General features: G+C 38.4%; 1 protein-coding gene across 2 annotated transcripts in view; it reads right to left on the reverse strand.

Annotated features, from left to right (window-relative positions):
- Window positions 1–25,237, reverse strand: part of NIPBL (NIPBL cohesin loading factor) — an 80,905-nt gene that overhangs the window by 49,719 nt on the left and 5,949 nt on the right. For both annotated transcript variants that reach the window (XM_070743433.1, XM_070743434.1), the window contains exons 2-14: window positions 21,443–22,936; window positions 19,676–19,858; window positions 18,077–18,277; window positions 14,722–14,793; window positions 14,530–14,619; window positions 12,286–12,389; window positions 11,811–11,897; window positions 10,150–10,381; window positions 9,325–9,476; window positions 8,285–8,365; window positions 3,972–4,072; window positions 2,675–2,813; window positions 1,116–1,198 (exon numbers count right to left, since the gene is read on the reverse strand). In XM_070743433.1, the coding sequence (XP_070599534.1) occupies window positions 1,116–1,198; window positions 2,675–2,813; window positions 3,972–4,072; window positions 8,285–8,365; window positions 9,325–9,476; window positions 10,150–10,381; window positions 11,811–11,897; window positions 12,286–12,389; window positions 14,530–14,619; window positions 14,722–14,793; window positions 18,077–18,277; window positions 19,676–19,858; window positions 21,443–22,936 (3,019 nt within the window). The remainder of the gene's footprint in view (window positions 1–1,115; window positions 1,199–2,674; window positions 2,814–3,971; window positions 4,073–8,284; window positions 8,366–9,324; window positions 9,477–10,149; window positions 10,382–11,810; window positions 11,898–12,285; window positions 12,390–14,529; window positions 14,620–14,721; window positions 14,794–18,076; window positions 18,278–19,675; window positions 19,859–21,442; window positions 22,937–25,237) is intronic.

Genomic DNA, 25,237 nt, shown 5'->3' on the forward strand with positions numbered 1-25,237 from the left:
TGACTTCCTCTTCTTTGTGGAAACCCCTGGGATATTGGAACACTGCTAACCTGTCTTCCCTGATCCTTCTTTTCATTAAACTAGACATACCCAGTTCCTGCAACTGTTTTTCATATATTTTAGCCTCCAATCCCCTAATCATCTTTGTTGCTCTTCTCTGCACTCTTTCTAGAATCTCAACATCCTTTTTGCATCATGGTGACCAAAGCTGAATGCAGTATTCCAAGTGCAGCCTTAACAAGGTATTATAAAGTAGTATTAACACTTGGTGTGATCTTAATTCTATCCTTCTATTAATGCAGCCTAGAACTGTGTTGGCTTTTTTGGCAGCTGCTGGTTCATATTTAAATGGTTATCCACTAAGACTACCAATATCCCTCTCAGTTACTACTGTTGAGCAATGTACCTGTGCATTTTGTTTTTCTTGTCTAAATGTAGAACTGTTTTTTCACCATTGAATTTCATTTTGTTAGCTAGCACCCAATGTTCAAGTTCGACTGTCATAAATACATGTCAGCTCCAAGAGCCAAAATTTTAATCACATCATCATGATGATGCTGATGGTCGTAAGTCTGAAAACCGGTTATAAGTTACTTTTCCAGTACCTTTGTAACTTTGAATAGTCACTAAATAATTGGTTGTAAGTTGAGGACTACCTGTATGTATGTTTCATAACTTAGGATTTTAATAATGAGTGAAGACAGGAATAATATTTAGGCCACAGAATCATAGTTAATCAATTTCTGAATATTTATACATGGTAACAGGGAGCACGGTTAATAGTGTTGAAAAAGTATTCTGATGAATGATCAAACCTACAACAATTTTCCAATTTTAGAGTAAGAAGAAAAATAATTACAAGTTAGAATGTTATTTCTAAGTATTTAATTTAAATGCTCTCCAACTTTAATTTTTTTTTCTGAAGGTATCAGCTTAATTTTCTCCACTAATTTTAGCAACCTATACAATGACCTTTGCAATTAAAATTAAGATCTATCTCTACCTTGTGTCTCATTTCCACATTGTCTTAAAGAATATTAAAAACTCCATGAGGATAAATTAAAGTTATTCAATAAAAATAAGTCCTACAATATACAATGTGAGGTCTTACTCACTTCTTGAGAAAAATAGAAAGGAAGTTTTGTGCTGTCCTCATAGCTGTTTCATATGAATTTGTAATGAGGACATCCTGATCAATCTAAAACAAAACAGAACAGAGTTACAAATGTGTACTGAAATATATGCAAAAGCAATATATACAATTTTAGCCATATATGTCAAGGAGCAAAATGGCAATAATGCTGTGATGTAAATTCGGAAAAATATATATCTTTACATTACAATTAAGAGACATTAACATTTTATTTATTTATTTATTTATTTATTTATTATTTGGATTTGTATGCCGCCCCTCTCCGAAAACACATGGTAAGTTATAAGATGATTTTATACCTGCAAAACTGGTACCTGATGTAGTAATTAGATTTTTAGTAAACCAACTATCTCATTGCAATCTAACTGCAATTTTAAAAACTGCACTAGTTGCCAGTAGGTTCGAATTCAATGTGCTAGGCCAGTGATGACGAACCTATGGCACAAGTGCCACAGGTGGCACACAGAGCCATATCTGCTGGCACGGGAGCTCTTGCCCTATTTCAGCTCCAGCATGCATGTGTGTGCCGGCCAGATGATTTTTGGCTCACACAGAAGCTCTGGGAAGGCGTTTTTTGCTCCCAGAGCCTCCGGGGGGATGGGGGAGAGCGTTTTTACCCTCCCCTGGCTCGAGGGAAGCCTTTGGACAGTGGGGAAGGCGAAACACGAGCCTACTGGGCCCACCCAAAGTTGGGAAAAAGGCTGTTTCAGGCCCTCAAAGGGCCTACGGGGGGGGGGGGAATGCTGTTTTCACCTTCCCGGGGCATTGAATTAAGGGTGTGGGCAGTCACACATGTGCAATAGCACGCGCACATGCTCTTTCGGCACCCAAGGAAAAAAAGGTTTGCCATTACTATGCTAGGCTTAATCTTTTGTTTTATTATTTCTTCAATTTCTTTCAATTTCTATGCTACCCAACTCCCTAGTGACTTTTAGGCAAAATACATCAGAACTAAATTTGCCAGGGCATAGCAAAGAGGAACTGACTGTAAACCCCCATTCACTCTGTGAACAGCAAATAGGACTAGATCAAATGACAGGCATTCCTCAAAATAGCCTCCAATCTTTAGAGCAGTTTATTCCAGAGGTGTAATATATTATTTTATATTATTGTTATACAGTGTTATAATTTTGTTCTTTGTTATTATCCATATCCCAGAATTCTACAGAACTGGGGCAAGTTATAAATATGAAGGAAGAAAGGACAGACATATAGAATTTCTAGAGGACATATGGTCTAGTTTCAGTTAACAATACCTAGTTAAACTGAGATAACTGAGTTGACGGTTGGAAAAGAAAAGTTTCACTTTACTGCAGTTATATTTCCTTTAATCCATCAGTTCTGTTTCCCATATCCTTCTTTCTCTAGTTTAATTTGTTTCCTTTGGTTGAAAGTTTCTTCACTGTCTTCTTTTTCAACTTTCTTTCTTTGTCATGTGCTCCTATGGTTATTATATTTTTATTCCGCGCATCAGTAGCTAATCTAACCATAGGAACACATATATTTTCAAAACTGACTCACCTTTTTATTTGATTCCTCTTCAGAATTAGAATCTTTTTCCCCTGATGGTAGATGCACAACGCACTGAATTAATTGTAGGACTAATGCAGTCACCATCTGAATATACATAGGTTCCCCATCTGTATCACTGCTGTTCAATCTGTTGAATAAATATAAAATGCTTTACTGTCTATCAAAGGTAAAATCAACAACAAACATTTGAATTCATGACAAATTTTCAGATAGTGATTTTGTACAGATGGAAACAACCCAGGAGAAAGTATTGCATCCCATTACTATGAGTAAACTTCAGATTTGTAAATAAGAAGCTAATGTATTCAACAATCCCAGAAGAGTGAAATATTCAAAATCTAGAACATTACTGGAACGAATATTAATTTATTAAAAAATAATGTTTTCATTCACAATGAAATTCAATTCTTCACATTAAAAATAGTTTTCTTCAACATTTAGAAGAGGGGCTCAGTGGTGCAGTGGTTAAAGTGCAGTACTGCAAGCTACTTCTGCTGATCACCGGCTACCAGCAGTTTGGCAGATCAAATCTCAGTAGGCTCAAGGTTGACTCAGCCTTTCATCATTGCAAGGTTGGTAAAATGGGAACAATATGCTTATGTTCTGTAAACCACTTAGAGAGAGCTGTAAAGCACTGTGAAGCAGCATATAAGTCTAAATACTATTGCTATTGTGACTTTCTTATATTTCTGAAAAATACGTTTGTTTAAAAGTTAGGTTTCATACATAGCTCTTCCTTTCTTCCTTTTCATTTTTTCAATGTATTTATGCAGTAGATTTAACTTAGACATGGACCTATTAACTAGCTAACAGGAAAAGTGGAGCTGGTCTGGACAGTTTTAAGGTAGCATTGTATTTACTAGATTGCACTGATAGAATCTGTCATTCTTAAATGATTTTCCATTTGACCACCAAAACAAATCATTTTGGATTTTACTGAATAATTCATGTAAAGTACCAGACAAACTTAGTTTGTTTCTTTAAAAAATCTCTTTTAATATGCCCCAATTCTGTGACAATCAAAGTATGATTCTTTTACATTTATTTTTTCTTTCACAACCTGTTACAACTGCTCTAGTTATTGCACTACTATAATTCAATAATCCTTATGTCGTCTATTCATCAGAAATTAATACAGAGCCAATGGAGTTAAGTATATATTAATTTCCATATTCCAATGGAAGAGGAAGAGATAAGCACATTTTAAACCCTCAAAAAAATCTAACATATATGTATATAAAAGATACATATCTCATCAAATACGTTTTTTGCTGTTATATATTACCTGAAATTTCTCAAACTCCTTTTGCTGGTTGGTAACCTTGCAAGTGAAGTAAAAATTTCTTCTAATATTAATTGTCTATGTTTTTCGTATCTTGAAAAAACCTGTTTAAAATCAATGTCTTTTTAAAATAATATTGTTCTTTATAAAGGAAAAGTATACAATGGAAAATGTCATTACAATTTTTTTTGTTTCTCTCCCAATAAACCATCATTCCTATTTTGCACATTCATAACTAGCTCCATCCCCATAGAACTAATTTGTTAACTTACTATTGCCAATTATCCTATAGATGATTTTGATATTTTATGATTATGTTTTAAAGTAATTCAGACCAATCTTGAAATCTACTGCTGCAGCAATGACTAGAAGAACCGTTGTACATACCTGAACGGTCTTCTTGATGCACTGGAAGGAGAGTCCAACATGGGTAATTCTCTAGTCCTATAGGTAGAGACTGAGTTTAAATTTACATAATGAGTAGGCACAGCCCCTTGCCTGCCCCCATGAGCTCAGTTTAAAAAACCGAAGACATTATGAATCAACAAGAATTTATTTAGAACAAACCCAACTCAAAATATTTGTAACATTAACTCCGGTGTTCCTGAATCAGATATAATGCCGGGTGGGTTTAGACTTTCATTCCAGTGCATTGAGAAGACCGTTCAGGTATGTACAACAGTTCTTCTCCACTGCACTTGGAAGGAGAGTCCAACATGGGATATACCCAAGTTCAAGTTCCAAGGGTGGGAGAATGCTGAGTCAGGGTCGCTGGAGAAGAACACACCCTTTGTAATACTTGTCTCCCAAATGACGCTTCTGCCGAAGCATAAGTGTCTAGTCTATAGTGATGGATAAAGGTGGATGGAGCAGCCCACGTCGCTGCGCGACATATATCATCAATGTATGCCTGAGTCGTCCAAGCCGCTGAAGTAGCTGCACTACGTGTAGAATGTGCAGTGATCCCTCAAGGGGAGGGTTGAGCACTTGCCCTATAAGCCTCGTTGATACAGTCTCGAATCCATCAGCTTATTGACTTAGATGACACCGCGAGGCCCCTTGTCCGCTGTGCAAAAGAGACAAACAACGTCTCTGATCTCCTGAACGATTCTGTCCTTCTGATATATTTATTTACCGCTTGTCTTATGTCAACCTTGTGCCATCTGAGCTCCGCTGGATGGTTTGCATGTGTACAAAAGTCCGGAAGTACAAGTTACTGTTTTCTATGAAACAAAGAGTTAACTTTTGGTATGTAGGCTGGATCCAAACACAGAACGAGTCTGTCTGGATGGAACACGCAAAGATCCGGACACACCGACAAGGCCGATATGTCAGACACCCGACGAACGGAAGTTATTGCTACAAGGAAGGCCGTCTTGATGGACAAAAGTCTAATGGGAATAGATCTTAGGGGCTCAAATGGAGGCCCCGTGAGCACTTTCAGTACAAGTGACAAATCTCAGGTCGGGAATCTATGGACTGGAGGTAGGTGTTTGTTCGAGGCTCCTCGAAGAAAATCTCTTACCCAAGGATGGTAAGACAGTGACCGGAACTCCTCTACTCGAATCACAGTTGAAAGTGCCGCCACCTGCCTTTTCAAGGTATTTGGAGCTAACCCCCGCTCAATACATGCTTGTAAGAATTCTAACACTGTGATTATCGAGGCAGTCCTAGGATCTGCCTGTTTTCTAGTGCAGAATTCGCAGAAGGCCGACCACGTCGCCTGGTATATCCTAGACGTTGACGGCTGACGAGCAGCTTGCATTGTAGTAATAACCTTCTCAGGTAGCCGTTGATCTTTCAGCTTACTTCTCTCAAATGCCAGACGGCTAATTGAAACCACTGGGGCTCCGGATGGCAAATGAGCCCTTGGCTCAGAGAAATGTCCCAGTCCGGAATCCTCCATGGGGAGGATACAGACAGTGCTATCAAGTCAGAAAACCACGGGCCGCGAGGCCAATGAGGTGCCACCAGCAGCAACTCCGCCTGCTCTTGTATCAATTTGTCGATGACTCTTTGTATAAGATTCGTTGGTGAAAATGCATATAAAAGGCCACGCGGCCAACTAGAGATTAGGGCATTGACTCTTTCTGCTCCAGGGGCTGGAAAGCGGGTGAAAAATCTTGGGAGCTGAGCATTCTGAGGGCTTGTGAATAGGTCCACCAGAGGCATACCGAATCGATGAATGATCCTTTGAAAGAGCCGCCGGTCCAACCATCATTCTGTTGGATCCAGGATGGTCCTGCTCAGCCAGTCTGCCTGGATGTTGCTGACTCCCGCGATGGGCTCTGCAGACAAGGACGCTAAGTTCGCTTCGGCCCAATTGGAAAGGTCCATAGTCTCCTGCATGAGGCGCCCCCTTGGTGATTTAGGTAGGCCTTGGCCGCGGCATTGTCTGTCAGGACTAACACATGCTTTTTCTGAACTAATGGTATGAAGTGTTGCAGCGCCAAAAAGACTGCCCTGAGTTCCAGGAAATTGATATTTATAGGGGTGAGCTCTTCCGTGGACCAGAGACCTTAGGCCATCTGCGATCCGTCGTAAGGATGATGTGGTCATGAATCCGGAAGGTAGACCCCCGAAACAATGCCGGAGACATCCACCAATTTAGGGAGTCTCTGACAGCTTGTGGCAGATGTACCTGTCTGATCGAGTGGCTCACCTTGGCCCTTTGAGCAGGGAGCAGGAACCATTGTAGGGTCCGAATATGATGTCGGGCCCACGGTACGATTCCTATGCAGGAAATCAATGTTCCAAGGATTTTGGACAGCAAGAAGAGGGGTATTTTTCTCCTATGATGAAGGGAGGCTATCAACTGTACAATGTTGGTTTGTCTTTCCGGCAAAAGGGATACCGTTCCCGAGACCGTGTCTATCAAGGACCCCAGGTGCTAAAGTCTGGTGGTAGGAGTCATCTGGCTCTTGGGCACATTGATGGTGAAACCGTGTGACTCTAAAGTTCTTATTGCAACAGCCAGGTCTTCCCTTGCCCACGACTGGGACTTGGACAAAATAATTATATAGGATAGACTGGGCGTGAACATTGGCTGTTAGAACATCTAACAACTTCATAAATGTCTGAGGGGCCGACGAAAGGCTGAATGGCATTGCCCTGTATTGGTAATGCGCCCCTTCCAGGTAGAAGCGCAGGAACCGTCGATGCGGAGAGTAAATGGGTACATGAAGGTAAGCCTCCTTCAAGTCCAAGGATGTTAGAAAATCTCGAGGTAGGATTGATGCTAAGATTGTCTAGAAAGAATGCATCCTGAACTGTCTGTAGAGTATGTACAGATTCAATTGTTTCAGGTTGAGGATTAACCTGCATTCTCCTGATGCCTTCGGAACGATGAAGACCACAGAGTAGAATCCCTGGCCTTCGGCATGAAAGGGTACCTTCTCTATAGCCTGGATGTCCAGAAGGTGCGTGATTTCCTGGAGCAGCTGTGCTCTCTTCCTTGGGTATCGGGTATTGAATGAAGCGATTGGGAGGAGGATGGATAAACTCCAACCGCAATGCCTGGGACGGCGGTTGCGGTGACGGCGGCATTCAGCGTCCGTCAGCTGTCTTGCGCTGACAGCTGCCGCTTCCTTTATGAGGAATCCTTGATCCCGCCGCGCGACTGCGGTGGTCTTCTGGGAACCCCAGAGGGGTTTCCCAAGCCTCCCAGTGGTGGGGGGGCGGACCCCCCCACCTTCGGCTTGCAGCCAGGTATGACCACTGAGGCCAGTGACTCATGGCTGGAACTCTCCTCTTGAGGACATTTCCCTCTGGGGGAAGAGGCCCTATAAGGAGGCAACGAGAGAGGTGGTGCCCACGGAGGGCAGAGACCCCATAATCTTCCTATCGTGTTCCTCTTCATGTTACCTGAAAAACAAGAAGGAAGAGAAAAAAGGGAACGTTAATGAAGGTATTAAATTTTATTTCCCTAAGGAGAAAAACTCAAAACCTCTACACTTTAGACTGAGTTTTTTTAAACTGAGCTCTACCTATAAGACTAGAGAATTACCCATGTTGGACTCTCTACCTATAAGACTAGAGAATTACCCATGTTGGACTCTCCTTTCAAGTGCAGAGGAGAATTCTTTGTTTGTTGAATGGAAAATATATGCTAAAGATCGATTACATTCTGGTACTTGTACATTCCATTTTTTAAAATTACAATTGCTTTTAGGACCTACAGTTTAGGTTTTAAAATGGACGGGCTTTGGTAAATAAATAATTTAAGTAACTCATGAATCTCTTAAACCAATTTACATACATAAATACAGAAAGTGCAAAATTATTTTTAAAATAATTGATTTAAATAATATGCTTACAGCAGTGACTAGTTTGATGGCACACAACTGAAGTTCACTGACATTTTCTACAAAGAAAGGTGTTATTCCCATTGAAGAAATCTATTTAAAAAAGAAAGAAAAAATAAATTCATTATGGTTGACAAATTTATAAAAACGTTATAAGTTAAATGCTGTCATTGTTTGTATTTTAAAATTGTATACATTTTTTAATGAAGTAGTAGTCAGTTCACAGTTGCACTTAACAAACATAATGCTAAATTTAAAGAAGTTTTCAGTGTCAAATTGGAAGAGAAAAGACAAATTATCTTTTTTTACAGTACTTCTTTGCTTCCATATTCGCTTAGAGCAATGGCTGCTGGTACGCGAGCCATTGCCTTAGCTCAGCTCCAACGTGCAAGGCTTCATACAGAGGCTCTGGAAGGGCATTTTTAGCTTCCAGAGGGCCTCTGAGGGTATGGGGTAGAGTGTTTTTACCCTCCCCAGGATCCAGGGAAGCCTTGAAGCCTGGGAATGGCAAAACACGAGCTTACTGGGCCCACCAGAAGTTGGGAAACAGGCCATTTCCGGCCTCCAGAGGACCTCCAGGGGTTGGGGAAAGGTGCTTTCGCCCTCTCCAGGTATTGAATTATGGATGTGGGCACTCGTGCATTCACAATAGCACACGCCCATGCTCCTTTGGCACGCAAGGAAAAAAAGGTTCACCATCACTGGCCTAGAGAAATACAATTACAAGCAACTATGTCCAAACACTGTATAATCATTTTATAAGAGGAATATTTAGAAAGTTAACAGTGGCAACTATAAATATCTAGACAGTTAGCAATGGTTAGAAAGCCAAATATTTTACAAGACTGTTAGCCAGATATAAGTTACTAATATCAGAACTGAATTTCCACTCTACAATATCGAATTACTCTAGCAGACTAACAGTTTAAAGTTTTATGGTTAAGCAGTGAGGAACAATCTATTCTAGTTATTACAATACCTACTGAAGGGGAAAGTTGTAGGGGAAAGTACGGGGGGGGGGGAGCAGAAGGAATGGCATGAATCTAACTTACTTGAAGAATTGTAGTGTCAGTTAGAAGCTGTATCTCTAGCAATTCAGCCAAACTACTAACAATGTCACAAATTTTGTTATACAGCATCACTATTACTCTCTGTTTATGAGTGGAACACTTGGCACGCTTTGCTTTTGAGCTTAACACACCACCTAAAAAAAATCAAATCAAATTGCATTTTAGCAATATTACATATCAGAGGAGACACACAAAAATTATTATTATATATTATATTTTTTCCTTTTACCAATCATAATTCATCACTTATTTTCAGAAAAAGGAATCAAAAATCAGCATGAAAAAGAGAGACTGAAATAAAATTAACTAAAATAATGATTTTAAAACAGAATGATTACTATTATAGATGACAGAAAGGCAATCTGTAAAAGGGGCATTACATGAATTAAGAATTTGGTAACTTTGCTAACAGGTTTTTCATTGGTAAAGAACCAGTTAAAGCTTAAACAAGATAAAAAAATTGAAGCTCCAAACTATAGGAGACTAATACAGTATATAAATTTGTTCAGCAAGTCAAGAGGATAGAGGTTTAACTAAATTTCATTAAAGAAAATTGAACAAAATGTGGTATAGCAAAGAGCGAGCTATAGAATATTAGATGAATGGAAAAGCTATAGCAAAATTCACAGAAATTGGGTCTTTCAAAAATGAAAATAAAGATCAATTTTGGCCTAAGGCAAATGTTGAAATAGCCACTCTAATTCCATACTTCTTTGTTAATATGGCCAGACAGTAACAACTCTACCTCCACTTTAAATGCCATTAGCTTTCAGGATAATCAATATATCTATTTATTCTTATACTAACCACCATGTGGATCCAATCGATAAACAGGATCATATTGAGGATAAAGTGTGTTCTGCAAGTGAAACTTAGTGTACTGAATAACTCTTTCTATTACATCTTCAATATATACAGCTTTAGGCATGTTGGGTGACGTCATAATGTTGATAGCTGTAAGACAGGCATCGGCAGATTTTGTCACTCTCTCCATGATCAAGTCTCTCCATAATCTTTCTTCGTCTTCAGTATCATTATTCTGTCAAAAATAAGATCATTAGCCTTAAATCTGCTTCAACAATAATATGGAAAAATCACTTCATAAACTTTAATGAAATATTCATGTTTTTCAAATTTAAAAATTCTCAATATATTTTCTAGTTTATTACTAGCTGTGCTGTCCCATTAGTTATATCTAAAGTAACATCATTATTGTCAAGCTCAAACATTAAATTGCAATTCCTATATACAAGAATCTAGTCAACTGAAATTCAACACTAAATTGGTGCCAGATAAGGGTCAAAGGAATTCAAGAGGGGTTGGAGTTAGACCATTTGTGTGAACTTAATGGCTCTTGGCTGATCATTCCCTCAGGTCTGCCTGCTCTTCTCCTACAATTATAAAGTTTTTGATTTCTACATAATGCCTACATTCATTTATTACCAAACATCTAACCAGATATTTATTTACAACTGCCCAATTTAGTGACTGTATGTTTAACAACCAAGCTGAGAATACTAATTAATGATCCCTAAATGAGAACCACCTATATGCTTCATTATCACATTGACAATTTAAAATTATTTTGGCTGTTATTTCACATTGTAGTTTAAACCACCCTTGTAAAATATGCACGTCTTTCAACCAGTCACTACTGGTGATGAAACCTTGTAGTTTTAATTTGTGAATTTGGAAAAACCTCTTTCCCAGAAACTAGATGTGTTCTGCAATCCAGGATCTCATTATCCACATCAAATATTTCAGTCACATCTGTATAAACTTCTGGATAGCCAAAGACAGAATTTGCTACTTCAAGTAGTTCTTGACTTAAAACCATTGTTAGCAACAGTATTGAAAAAAAGTTATTCTTACACTTCAATGTAAAAATCATAGATCTTATACTTATGGCCACTGCTAAATCCTCACATTCACATGATCAAAATTTGGGCACTTGGCAATGTATTTATGACAGTTGCAGCATCAGTAATTGCCAAATCCGTGGAACTGAATTTGGAATTTTTTAATAAATCACTTTATAATATAACAATTATCATAAATGATTTTATGACATATTATAAAACATTTCTTATGGTCAACTCCTAATATCTGACTGTGATATACAGTTCAACAAGTTAGTTTCAAAATAGATACCATCTTTGAATATTTTTCTGAATTTTAAAGGATTTTTTCAGTGAAGGCAATACATTAGAAGCTTTGCTGTTGTTGAAGGCACTGATCTGGTAAAGAAATATCTCTGAAACTATAGCCCAAAGAGTCATGGATTGCCTAGTATGCTGTTAAAAATTGATTTTAACAGTTTTGGAAACACTTTTGGAAAGCATTTATTACTGAATGCTAAATTTAATACCTGATGGACTTCAAACCTATGTCAAAATAATTACATATTCCAAATAAAAACACCTGTAATATTAATGTTATCTTTTTAACATATCTTTTTAACAACTTACATGATTAAGTAGAGTCGAAAGCTTTGCACCATCTTGAATATTTTTCTCTAAGATGTTCAGAACTTTGACTGTTTTTTCAGTTGAAAGCTAAAAAAAGTCCCCAACAATAAATACATGAACAGAAATTAATATTTTTCAGTGTTTGACATTTAGATTCATTAGACAAACCAATATCATTTATCATGCAACATTGAAAAGAAATAATTCTAAAGTAAATTCAAAAGTAAATTCAATTTTGCTCAGAATTAAACTTTTTAAAAACAGCTTGCCAAAGACCTCACCAGAGTTCACTCTGGACTCTTTAAGAAGCACAACAAATATATATATATATTGTAATATAAGGATAAAAACAGATGTGCATTTTTCAGACTCTCCCAAATGGTTTAAATATTAAACTATTTCAAACCAAAAAAATTTACAAGACATTCTTGTAAACATTTACTACGTCTTCATTTTTAAGGAAGCAGGAACTTACCCTATCCATAATGCCCATGGCCTTAATTTTAGCTGATTCACTACCCAATTCACTTAGTTGATGCTTCCCCAGTAAGAACTCCTGAGGAATTTCATCATCATCACCTAAAAATAAAACAATAGAAGACACATTCAGTTTTCCTTTTGATGAGTTTAATTAATGCGTCATTATATAAATTATTGTTAAATTATTTTTGTAGCAGTGTTGTATCAGTAGAGAATGGTATCAGCAAAATATATCGGTAATGGCAACATAAGATCTGAGAGCAAGTAAGTAATGAGGATGGTAGTTAGTTCCCTGTCCATCCAACGCTAAGTTAAATAGCTATGCAGTGATAGGCTCAGGCCGAGAAAGAATTATGTCCAGATGAAGTATGGGACAAAGTATCTTCCCACTTCTTCCTAAAGACCAAGCATTCACAATGGACCAATCCAGAGACTAAGACAATATCAGGAAGACCATCATGTGAGAGAGGGAGGGAGATGACAAAGGGAGTTTTAAGAGAGGTCAATAAAAATGTTCTGGAATCTTGACACAGAAGGTAATAGAATATTGATAGAAAATACAGTAAGAAAGAAGCTGAGGAAGGAATTAGTTTTATATGGGATAGAGCTAACACAAAAAAGAAAGATATAAAGCAACTTAAAAGTTAGGCATATCAGAAGAAGAAGAAAAAATAATAGGAAGAACTGGAGTGTAATAGAATAAATTGATATATATATGAGGAAACCTTGGTGCTCTCTGAGTTTGCTTATTTTCTTGCATTACCCAAACTACTATATTTTTGGAATATAAGACATACATCGAGTTCATACATCGCATGAATTACTAATTACACCAGGATTATAATTTCCCAGGACAACATTTAAGCAGCAGTTAGATGTTGGACAAGTTAAAAAATACTTTAGGAAATCTGCACTTCATAACAAAATTTGATCATTATAACATATCTTAAATGAGTGTCAACAGACTCAAACTCAACCCTGATAAGACGGAGTGGCTGTGGGTTTTGCCTCCCAAGGATAATTCCATTTGTCCGTCCATTACCCTGGGTGGGAGGAAATTACTGACCCCCTCAGAGAGGGTCCGCAACTTGGGCGTCCTCCTCGATCCACAGCTTACATTAGAGAACCATCTTTCAGCTGTGGCAAGGGGGGCATTTGCCCAGGTTCGCCTGGTGCACCAGTTGTGGCTCTACCTGGACCGGGAGTCACTGCTCACAGTCACTCATGCCCTCATCACCTCGAGGCTCGACTACTGTAAGGTTCTCTACATGGGGCTACCTTTGAAAAGTGTTCGGAAACTTCAGATTGTGCAGAATGCAGCTGCGAGAGCAATCATGGGCTTCCCTAGGTATGCCCATGATTCACCAACACTCCACAGTCTGCATTGGTTGCCGATCAGTTTCCAGTCACAATTCAAAGTGTTGGTTATGACCTATAAAGCCCTTCATGGCATCGGACCAGAATATCTCTGGGACTGCCTTCTGCCGCACAAATCCCAGCGACCAGTTAAGGTCCCACAGAGTTGGCCTTCTCCGGGTCCCGTCGACTAAACAATGTCGGCTGGCAGAACCCAGGGGAAGAACCTTCTCTGTGGCGGCCCCGACCCTCTGGAACCAGCTCCCCCCCGGAGATTAGGATTGTCCCCACTCTTCTTGCCTTTCGTAAACTTCTTAAGACCCACCTCTGCCGTCAGGCATGGGGGAATTGAGACATCTTCCCCGGGCCTATATAATTTGTGTATGGTATGTTGTGTGTATGTTTTTTAATTATGTGTTTTTTCGTTTTTTAAATATTAAGATTTGTATTTTACATTGTGTTCTACTATTGCTGTGAGCCGCCCTGAGTCTATGGAGAGGGGCGGCATACAAATTTAGTAAATAAATAAAGGGGGAGGGGAAGATAGTGTAGGGTACGTAATCATAACAACATTTTTCCCTTGGGAGTCAAGGACGTTAAGCACCTGGGGAGGCGTGACTGGAGGTCAACCTGAGTTGGAACACTGATCTGATTGGACCATGTGATGTGAATGTGGATGGAGGGGAAGGAACTGTGACTTTACTTTGGGTGGGGAAAGCTTAGGGCTTTCAGATTCAGGTTTCCCCAGTTCTGCCAATAAATTCATGCCTTGAGGTAGGATGTATGTTTTAAAAAGTAAAAGTACATAGCCCAGTTTAAACCAGTAAATATTAACATCATGGGAAGACATATCAAGATAATGTCATGCTTTAAACATATTTACCAAATGCAGTAAAATCCATGTCTTCCAAGTTGTCCAAAATATTTTCAACTGAACCACTGAACCTCTTGAATGTAGAAGAATCCATCATTTCTACAAAAACCAGGCAACATAGTATAGTTTGAGTCATGAAAACTAATTATAATTAAACAATGAAAACAGGAACACGTCAAAAATATCAGAAAGTCAGAATACCTTCAGGAGTTAACTTTGGTTCATAAGCTTTCCTTTTCTTTTGCTTTTCTTTTTTCTTCATTTTTCTAGCCACTTTAAATTAAAAATATAAATTTTATAAAATTAGTATTTAAAGGAAATGTTATTTTCTATATATTATAACTGTACAAATATTTTTAAATAGTTGGTTTATAATATATCTAAAATAGTATAAGAATAAATTAAATATGTACTATATTTCCCCTAAAATAAGTCATATTTTTTGAACCCCGAAATATGGCCTGGCCTTGCTATTGCGTGGTGGGATATTATTTTGGGGGTGCAGTAGGTGCCAAGCATGGGACTGGATGTCCCATCGCCACTGCCTCCCCTTCCTGTTCTTGGCGCCAATGGAGTGGCTGGCCTGCCTCAACTGCCTTGTGGAGCAGGACTCTGCAAGGCGTCTTGTGCCATTGCATGCACGAACTGCAGGACTACAGCTGGGACGCCACAGCTGTGGTCCTGCTACCATCCCTGCATGGAATGCACAAGTCTTGCAGAGTCCTGCTCCACGAGGCAGCGGCGATGGCGTGACGAGTCTCACAGAGACTCATTTCTGGCAGATGGGACATGTTGGGCCGCGAGACATGCATCCTACCTGACACGTTATGTCGGCATTGTGTCCAGAGAAGCCCATTATAAAAGAAAACTTCTCATGAATTCGAGAAGTTTGAACTCACAAGAAGTTTTCTTTTACAATGGTCTTCTCTGGACACAACGCTGAGGAACACAATGGAGTTACAAGTGTCAGACAGAACATGGGGCACAATTTGGCAGATCAGATGGGGCCAGACGAGAGCACATCCTACATGGGACTTGTAGCTCTATCGCATTCCTCGGTGTTTTGTCCACTGATCCTCTCCCACATCTAGCTCTCAACCGAAGCGGGAGGGGGAAGAAACTCTTGCGGACTGCCTGAAGAAGCCCAGCTGACAGCCAAACTTCTAGCCAGGTTCAGTGGCAGAAGCAGCCGGGCACACATTTCCTAGTCTCTCCCAAATGCGTCCCCCTCTCTCTCGGTAGGAGTGGGGAGAAGAGTGCACTTAAGACACAGCACTAGGAGAAGGAACCTTTTGGCTACACGTTGAATGCAAGACATCTTTCTCCCCTTTTGCTCCACGCCGCTGCACAAGTGCAATGAGTCTCACAAAGACTCATTTCTAGTGGTTTGGAAGAAAGGAAGATTTCTTGCGTGCAGCCAAAATGTTCCTGCTGAAGGGAGTGGGTGGAAGAAGGAGGAAAGACAGGATCTTTGCTTCAGGCAGTCCACGAGAGTTTCTTCCTCCTCCCATTTCGCTCGAGAGGTGAAGGCACAGGAGGGTTAGTGGACACAACACCGAGGAACAAGTGGCTGTTCCTGTAGGGGGTTCCCACACCATCCACACCCGCATCCCACATCTGAAGGATGCAGGAAAGGCAGGTGCAGGATGAGTGGCCTGAGCTGGAAAGCAAGCGAGGGGAGCGGCAGTAGGAGGCAGAACCAAAGGGGTGGTGACATGGATGGGCTGGATGTGCCCATCTGCTGCTCAAGCCCTGCCATTGTGGCTCACTGTACCCAATCAATCTCTCCACCTCCTGGCAAGCAGGAGCACATTTAAAACCCTGATGGGTTTTAGAAGCGGCAGTAGGAGGCAGACCAGAAGAGCCGAGCCAGTCCCGTGTGGTACATAAGCACCCACCTCTCGCTTGCTCTTGCTCTCCTGATCGGGAGCTGCTCTTTCTGCAGCAGGCACTCTTTTGGCCGGGAGAAAGAAAGCATGATAGCAAATGAGTGGCGGGTTTGCGGATACCCCTGGCAGTGTTTTGAAACGCACGCCTGCCTGTGAGGAGGCCGTGAGGCAGGGATTGATGCGAACTTCGTCTTCCTCAAAAGCAGGAGCGCCTTTCAAATTGCCATAGGCAGAGCCCAGAGGAGCCGAGCTACTCACACTAGAATGTGTGCACACCCCACTCACTTGCTCTCACTCTCCCAACCAGGAGCTGCTCTTTTTGTGGCGAGCAGTCTTTTGGCCAGGAGAGAGAGAGAAAGCACAAGCAACAGGTGGGTACACACACACCTTGAGCCCAGAGGAGACAAAATTGAATGAATGAATGAAAGAATGAATGAAAGAATGAATGATGATCATGATGCCTCATAACTTCTCAACAAAGTACAGTAGAACAATGAAATTGGTACCACATGGAACTGTATAAAGTCTTCAAGTCAATGGCAACTGAGCTTCTCCAGAACAGCAAGGCAGATGATAATGAAAAAACTGTGGAAAATTTGCTTAGGTCCTATAAAGCACTTGGTGCAAACATGTCACTGATAATTCACTTCTAACACTTGCATTTAGACTATTTCCCTTAGAACTGTGGGGCAATGACTGATGAGCATGGGAATAGACTCCACCAGGATATCACAGGCATGGAGAAAAGATACCAAGGGGAATGGAGTCCATCCATGCTTGCTGATTACTGTTGGAATCTTCCCAGGGATGATCCTACTACAGTTCACAAGAAAAAAGCCCCAAAGCGCAGTTTACATACTATAAAGAAGGATGTTAAATGTAGTCCACTTTTCATGCAAAAAAGCATGAAAATATTACATGAAAAACCAATAAATGAATGGAAAGTGATGTTATTGGTATCAATTAAAAGATAAATTAATGATGATTGGTGCAGCACCATTCTCATTGCTATATAACATTTTGCAGAAAAGTTATGGAGCATGATTGCACATCCCCCTCGTAATTTTGAATTATTTTGATGCAATTTCGACCTGAAGCTGTATCTTGAAAGGGAGCCAATTAATAATCAGGACTTAATTTTCTTTATTAGTGACCCAATTGTGATAAAACTTAGCTACTTTCATTTCTGAGGCTTTCTCCTTATAATTGAATGTGTAATTTAATAAGCAAATCTGAATCTCCTTATTACAGGTAAAATTTAACAGACTCAAGATTGGTGATATTAGCTCTAATTACAGACTTAACCTCTTTGTTCAAGTAAATACAGATTTAATTTAACCTGTTAAATTTAATAAAAGGACAATGTTTTATTACATATGTCATAGACAGTCTGGGCTAAAAGAACTGTAACAATAACAAAAAAACAAAAAACCACAATAAGGACATCACAAAAGTTAATTTCAGATATGGCGACAAAACCAGGACCTAAAGGCTTTTTGGAATCCCAAGAGAGATGGCACTAAATGCATATCTGGGTGGATGCTGTTTCAGAGTGTGAGAGTCACAACAAAGAAGGCACGCTTCCTTCGTCCCCCAAAATGGGAGGAACCCTGGAGTGCACCCACTAGCAGAATGTAACCGACAAAAACAATTGGGAATCCTATTACCTTCACTGAGACTAGGAGGAGGAGAATAATCATCCATGTCTGAATCTTCTGGACTTCGAGCGCGGTATCGGCTGCTACCAGAACTCCTCCTTCCTTCATGATAATGGGCACTCTTTCTATGATCTGCAGAACGTCTGTCATGCTCTACATATTCCCAGGCTTTGTCATCATTTCTGTCTTTTCTATGTCTTTTCCTAGAAGCTAGAAATAACCACTGTTATCAGTGCAAAGAAGATCTACAAGGCTTAAGTTATGAGAAATTAAACATGCAAAGTTCTTTCTTGGCACAGCAGCACTCTTTGAGGAAAAATTCAGAAATACCTATATGTAAACCTTAATGAAAAATTTTAAAATAACTTCAATATTCAATATTTAAAAGTTATCATTTCTTACAAAATGCTTATTACAAAATGCCTGTTTGTTTTTTATGGTTTGCTTAGTTATTGCAACGTTTTCTTCCCAGTTTTAATTTCAGTTACTTAAACCTTTGGCATAAATCTCACAGGAAATTATTATTTTCCATAAAGGAAATCCTGTAACTTCATTTTAATAATTTTGCTGCTGGAACCAGTTCTGTTGTAGAACAGCTTAGTTGTAAATAAATAATATAAGCAATATGTCATTGCACATACAGATCACATATTCATTTATCTAGTTAATTTGAAACCTTGTACCAATATCTATACAAAATGGTTGTTCATTAACATTTGCAGCCCTAGCTCAAATACTACTTTATATTCAATTTTGATTCTACATTTTCAAGTTCTCAATAAGGAGCTCCAGTATTTTTCTTTTTGATGTATTCCAATCACAGCACATAAACTTGATTCTAAAGCCTCCTGTCCCATTACACCTCGGTAGCCTCTTACATTTACCTTTTTTTTAAAAATTGAGATTTACTGTTACTTAGCTAAATTACATATGCCTTTACATAACGTAGAAAAACTATTTATCAGATTACTTAATAAACATTATTTATTACTTATTTGTTTGTTGGATTTCTAAACCACCCAACTCCTTCCGGACTCTGGGCAGCGTACAACAAACAATCAAAACAATAAAACCCCTAAATATAAAACCATTCATTCTTCTTGGCCAAAGTTCAATGGCCCCAGGTATGCCGGCAAAGACATGTCTTCACGGCTTTCCTGAAGGCTAGGAGGGTGGGGTAGTGCAGACCTCCGGGACTGCTGGTTGCAGAGAGCTGGAGCCACCACAGAGAATGCCCATCCATGTGGGCCAGCCAAATAACATTATCTAGTCAACCGGACCAGGAATAAGCCAACTCTGTGGGCCCAAATCGGTCACTGGGAGGTTGTGGCAGAAGATAGTCCCGTAAATAGTCAGGCCCTAAGCCATGTCGGGCTTTATAGGTGATAACCAACACCTATATATTATAGCTTGCTAGGTTTAATATTCCCATTAACATAAGGGGTGGGTGGGTGGTTGTAGTGGTTGCATGCATTGCAGCAGTCTATCGTGGTCTCATTTGGGTAAACTGCTTTACTCAAATTAGCAAGGTCTACTTGCAAATTGCTAGAAAACATATTACCATATACATATATTACCATGATCAAAAGAAATCACAATTCTACTTACTTTCAAAAGCCTCTTCACTGTCATTGTCTTCATCAGAACTAATTTCAGCATATTTTGGTTTTTCGTTTACTGTGCTACGCTTACGTTTATTCATTTTCACTCTTTCACAAAGTGGCATGGTAGATTCAATTTCTGCTAGTAGTTCTGGAGGTAATTCCTTTAACACTGACTGATCTATGCTACCTATTAATCAAGAGTAAACTGTAAGTGAATATAAATCCAAATATTGTTAATATATACAAAACAAATTAATATTTTATACTGCTTTTCACATCAAACCCACATGCCAGTCTGCGGAGAGGGGCAGCATACAAATCTAATAAATAAAATAAATAAATAAATGCCAATTTATAAATTATTAGCAACTTAAAAACACACTTTATTATATCTGTTTCTATTTATACAAATGGAAAGTGTGAAACGTAAACATAACAAGAGCTCTGTTGTTAAGCAGTAATATTAGCAGACTACCTTTCCTTCATTTATCTAATTTTTATATTTATTTCTAAAAATACATTTTTTTAATTCGCATCTCTCACTTCTTTAGATAGAGTAGCTATTATGAAAGTCATGGTAAGCATTTATAAAAAAATAAATTAAAAAATGTACAAAGCCGATAAAAAGAAAAAATGATTACACCATAGTTTCAAAGGTAAAACAAAATGTAAAATTGTTCATCTGAGACTCTTCTGACTGTGATGTTTTAAGGAGTAGCGCAGTTATGGGTTGCTACCAGTTCACCCATTTGGGCAAACCGGTAGCAGCGGGAGGCTCTACCCATCCTTCCGGACATCACAACAATGTGCACATGTGCAGAAGCTTCTGCTCACGCACATCTCTGAACCGGTAGCAAAGGTAACTCAAACCAATCATTACTGGAGTAGTGGATATGTCAACAATACGTTTTTGTTATTTACATAGTCTCTTTATCCCTAATTCACTCTGGCAGATACAAAGACATTTTGTGTGCATATGTTTTGCTTCCTATGGGAAGCTTAGATATGACAATGATTCAAGATCTCATTTTAAGTTCTAATTTGTTCCAAGAGAAACAAATTAGCTGAACTGTTCCCTCCCCACTTATTCTTGGCATTTGTTGTTCAGGGACAATAAACTGGAACTGGACTTCCCTAAAAAATTGTGTTGAAGTAATGTTTTTTATTTCTTCCAATTTATATACAAAATAAGCTGCTCATATTATGTCTTTCATTCAAAGTTTGGCATAGTTTGGGCGCCTGAATCTACTTCTGCTGTCTGAATGAAACAAAGCAGGAACAATCTAGCAACATGGAGCAATATGCTTTCTCATTGACAATAAGACAGCCACAACATTGTCTTTTGTATGAATGGAACGACTTTAATATTTTAACCATTCTGAAAATAGGGTGGGCCAATATCGTCATCCAAATGCAAACTAGAAATCTTGATTATTAAGGTATCAAACTATCCCATCACAAATTAGAGTCACTGAATTAGAATGAACTCTTCGGACCACTGAATTCAACCTTCAGCTCATTATAGGAGTCCAAATGAAGCAGCTTAAATGAACAGCTATAGATACTGCTTGACTACATTTACAGAGGTGGATTTCATAACTAACAATAATAATCATTTTTTCATGGAAATATGAATTAAAAATCAAAATAACTTGAACCAACTAATATTTTTACAATTTATTTACAAGTAATGAATAACTTCAAGGAAGGAACTTTTATAGTCAAACTCGTCAAGACATTAAATATAATGGATAAAATGTTGCACCCTTACCTTTACTTGATTTGGATGACTTGTTTTTGTTAGATCTGAAACAAGAGCTTCTTGATTTGTCTTCTCTGTCCTTAATAAATTTTTGTACATCATCCAAAGAAAGCTTTTGCAGAACAACTACTGGTTTAGCTCCTTTATTTAGATCTTCTACTAATCCAATCTTCTCAACCTTATTTTTCGGTTCACCTTTAAATTCTGATTTCCTTACTTCGTGCATGACATTGCCATCTTTATCACGTTTTATTTTTGGAATGATAAAATGTTTCAAAGCCCCAGATCTTCCCCCCAACAAATAACTGGGAAACTCAGCTTTACTATCTCCGTGTGCTTTGCTACTATCCGTTTTGCTTTTGTTACTATCTGTCCTCCGATCATCCTTACTGTTCTGTGATTTAAAACTTGGTCTATCAGTTCTTAATTTACTTTCCTGTTTAATACGAGGACTGGCCGGTCTTGCTCTCTGATCTCCAGAAGACAGCTTATCCCGGGATTCACCAGACTCATGTCTGTGTTTCCTTTCTAGTCTCTCTGCTTTTGTGTTATCAGTTCTAATGATATGTTTAGAATCATGTTCTCCTTTACTTGAAGATCGCAAATATTCTGGTCTTCGTGACTTTGATGGATCTCCTCTATACCGTTCTGATTCACCCCTGTCCTCAGTTTTTTGTTTAAGGCCATCATGATCCCTTCTTACAGAATCAGAAATTGAACGCCCATCAGGCCTCTGTTTTAATGAATCAGACCTTTCAGATTTCACCCTGGATGGATCAGATTTCATGTCCATTTTATATTTAGATATATCGAGCTTCTTTTCCGATGAAGATTTATTAGAATCACGTCTATTTTCATGTCTGTGTTTAGGGGTTTCTGGCCTGCCTTCATTCTTCTGCTTTGGGGTCTCTGGTCGGCCTTCATTTTTCTGTTTTGGAGTATCTGGCCTCACTTCATTTTTTTGTTTTGGAGTCTCGGGTCTTTGTCTTATTTCCTGCTTGCCATTATTTTGCTTGCCCTCATTTTGTTTCACATCCACCTGTCTATTTTCATGTTTGCTTTCATATTTAACTTCTGCTTGCTTGTTTTCACAGTGTTTAATTTCTATCCGTTTACCCTCATTTTGTTGTATTCCTGCTTGTTTATTCTCATTATGTTGTACTTCTATTTTTATACCTTCAGAATCTGACTTTTTCCTTAGGGATTCAGGAAAGTTTTCTGTTTTTAGTTTTAGTACTCCAATTACATCATCTTGGGCAATAAATAGAGAACCATCATTACACTGCTTTATCTCTTCAGGCTTTTTGATGATGTCCAAGTCCTGAGTAAGAACTGCCTGAGAGTCCGCCCGTCCGGCTTGCTGTAGATCGATACTAACCATCAAGGCTGGCCGTGACCCATTTCCTGCAGAATTTGTGTCCTGAGAAGCTGGTTTATTTCCTCCTGTAGCACCTCCAGCCTCCTGTGGAAAGGAATCTTGTTTTCGTTTCTTTAAAGGCTTATCTGCAGATCAAAGAAAAATTGTTAAAAGGTGCTTTTCATTTTATAGAATGCTTTATGTAGACACATGAAAACATATGTATTTTAATATGTTGATACACAATTATATACTTTGATTGATCTGGAACATTATTTGTTAACTATTTGATAATTTCTTTGTAAACCATTTATACAACATGGATAATTGTGGAAGGAACTATAAAAGATACTTCAACTGTCATACTTCCTCAATTCTGAGTTTTCGCAAATCTATTTGAATGTATCAAGGAAACCAAAGAAGCAAGTTGCTTACACGTATCTTCAATAGTTTGAGTGATCGCCTGAATATTCATTTATGAGTTTGGCATAACCAGCCTCTTAGTCAAAATATTCTAGAATTGAAATCTTTAGGCACCAATTTGAGTTTCATTTTTTGCTTCCAGTTCAGCAATGGCCAAGAGAGGAAATATGTTTGACCTTAAATACCAAGTCAATGAATAAGGATTGTGGCTTTTATAATAAACAGAAAACTATTTGGAGAACCAAAATACACACAAACAAATTGTTGTTAACCATGATTTTTGCAGATCATATGTCTATATACATGATGAACAGCAAGCCAACTTATACATCATAAAAATCTATTATTTGAAAGCAGTGAACACAATCTCTCCTAAAGCTTGCACTAATTATGCCCAAAGTTCTAAGCAGTAGCATCATAGAAAGATAGATTAAACACACATCTTGCAAATACACACAATATATCAGCAACAACTAATATCATTGTGGCTCAAGTTGAATGTCAATGTCACTGAGAAAATAGAGCAGACAAATAACACGGACAATAATGACAGGCAGAATCAAATGTATGCTTGTTTGAATATAAGGAGGTGGTGGATTACATTTATAGCAATTTTGCATACTTTGCTAACAAGCTAAAGAAAAATATCAGAGATCTGTAAGGAAAATAAATGAAAACCTGATTGTTTCATATAATCAGTGCAAGACTCAGAAGGCTGGAGTACCCAAGAAACTCGCTGTCTAGTGTGTTTAAATCTGAATTATCTGCTTGTTGAATGCAGGCTTCTTTCAGCAAGCGGAACAGAATCACAAACTTTACTTGCTAATAATTAAGAGTTGCAGGGACAAATAAAATTCTTCTCAGTTTGTATAAAAATACAAATAGTAGCCTAGGAAATGCTACTGCAATGCAAACAGTATTAACTTTGGCTGTACAATAGTGAGTTTCACTGTGCCTTCTACATGTGAAAAAAAATATTGAATGATTTCAGTTCTTAAGAATGCTTAGAATGTAATTCAAATAATTATTAGAGTAGGATTCTTTCAGACAAAGGGAATGTCCATCAGGGAGATAAAAATGTTTCAAAGGGGAACTACAGTATCTAACAGAAACATAGATCGGTTCAATCCTGATGTGAAAAGTTGTGTTGCCTACAATAGGATTTGTTTTATATTTCTCGGCCAAAATTTTAACCTGTTTAAGATACATCTATTTTAATATTATGATATGATTGTAACTGCTCAAAGATAAATTCAGCTAGTAACTGCTAATACTGGCTCATTGTAACAGATCAATGCACTAAGATGCAAATAAACATTCTAACTGCTTTTGGGTTTGGCAATCATGAAAGATTTGAAAAATCAAGATTTCAGAGATGCATGCAAAGGTTGGAAATCAAGTCTGTGCTATCATTTGGACTCACATCTGTTGCACTCAAACTGTTGTGATGAACTTGGTCCAGGATAAGGCATGAGCAAGAGTCCACTTCAGCTCAAGAGCAAGACCATGATACTTTCTATCATATTCAGCATTACTCCAATGAAGTTGGTGATCTGAGTCAGATTTAAGGAAAACCTCTCTGCACTGTAACAGTCAGAGAGAAGCTCAACTGTGGAAAGTGATTTCAACATAGAGCAAGAGTTTGTAATGTGTTGAGAGGTCTCTAAAGAGTTTTTATGTAGTAGTATCTAATATCTGATACTTGGAAGTGAGCAACAGCTACCATTTAGTGAAGACATACAGTACTGTAGCAAATCTAAGGGGAATAATAGTGGTAAGTAAGAGTAAAGGAGTATCACCAAGACATAGGCAAATGGCAATGGTGCTAAGAAAATAGAGTTTTTCAGACCAACAGATTGATGTAGTGGTCTTTGGTTGAAAGTTGAATACTACAAAGAGCCTATCAGTGTAGCTGGTATAGCCCCAATTTTAGCATCATTTTTCGGTGTATGAATTGGAGGAAGCAGGAAGGAAATGATAGAATCGTAATATCGGAAATTCTTCATAAAAGTTGTGATATTAGT

The sequence above is a fragment of the Erythrolamprus reginae genome, chromosome 2, assembly GCF_031021105.1.
Source record: "Erythrolamprus reginae isolate rEryReg1 chromosome 2, rEryReg1.hap1, whole genome shotgun sequence".
NCBI classification, from domain to species: Eukaryota; Metazoa; Chordata; class Lepidosauria; order Squamata; family Dipsadidae; genus Erythrolamprus; species Erythrolamprus reginae.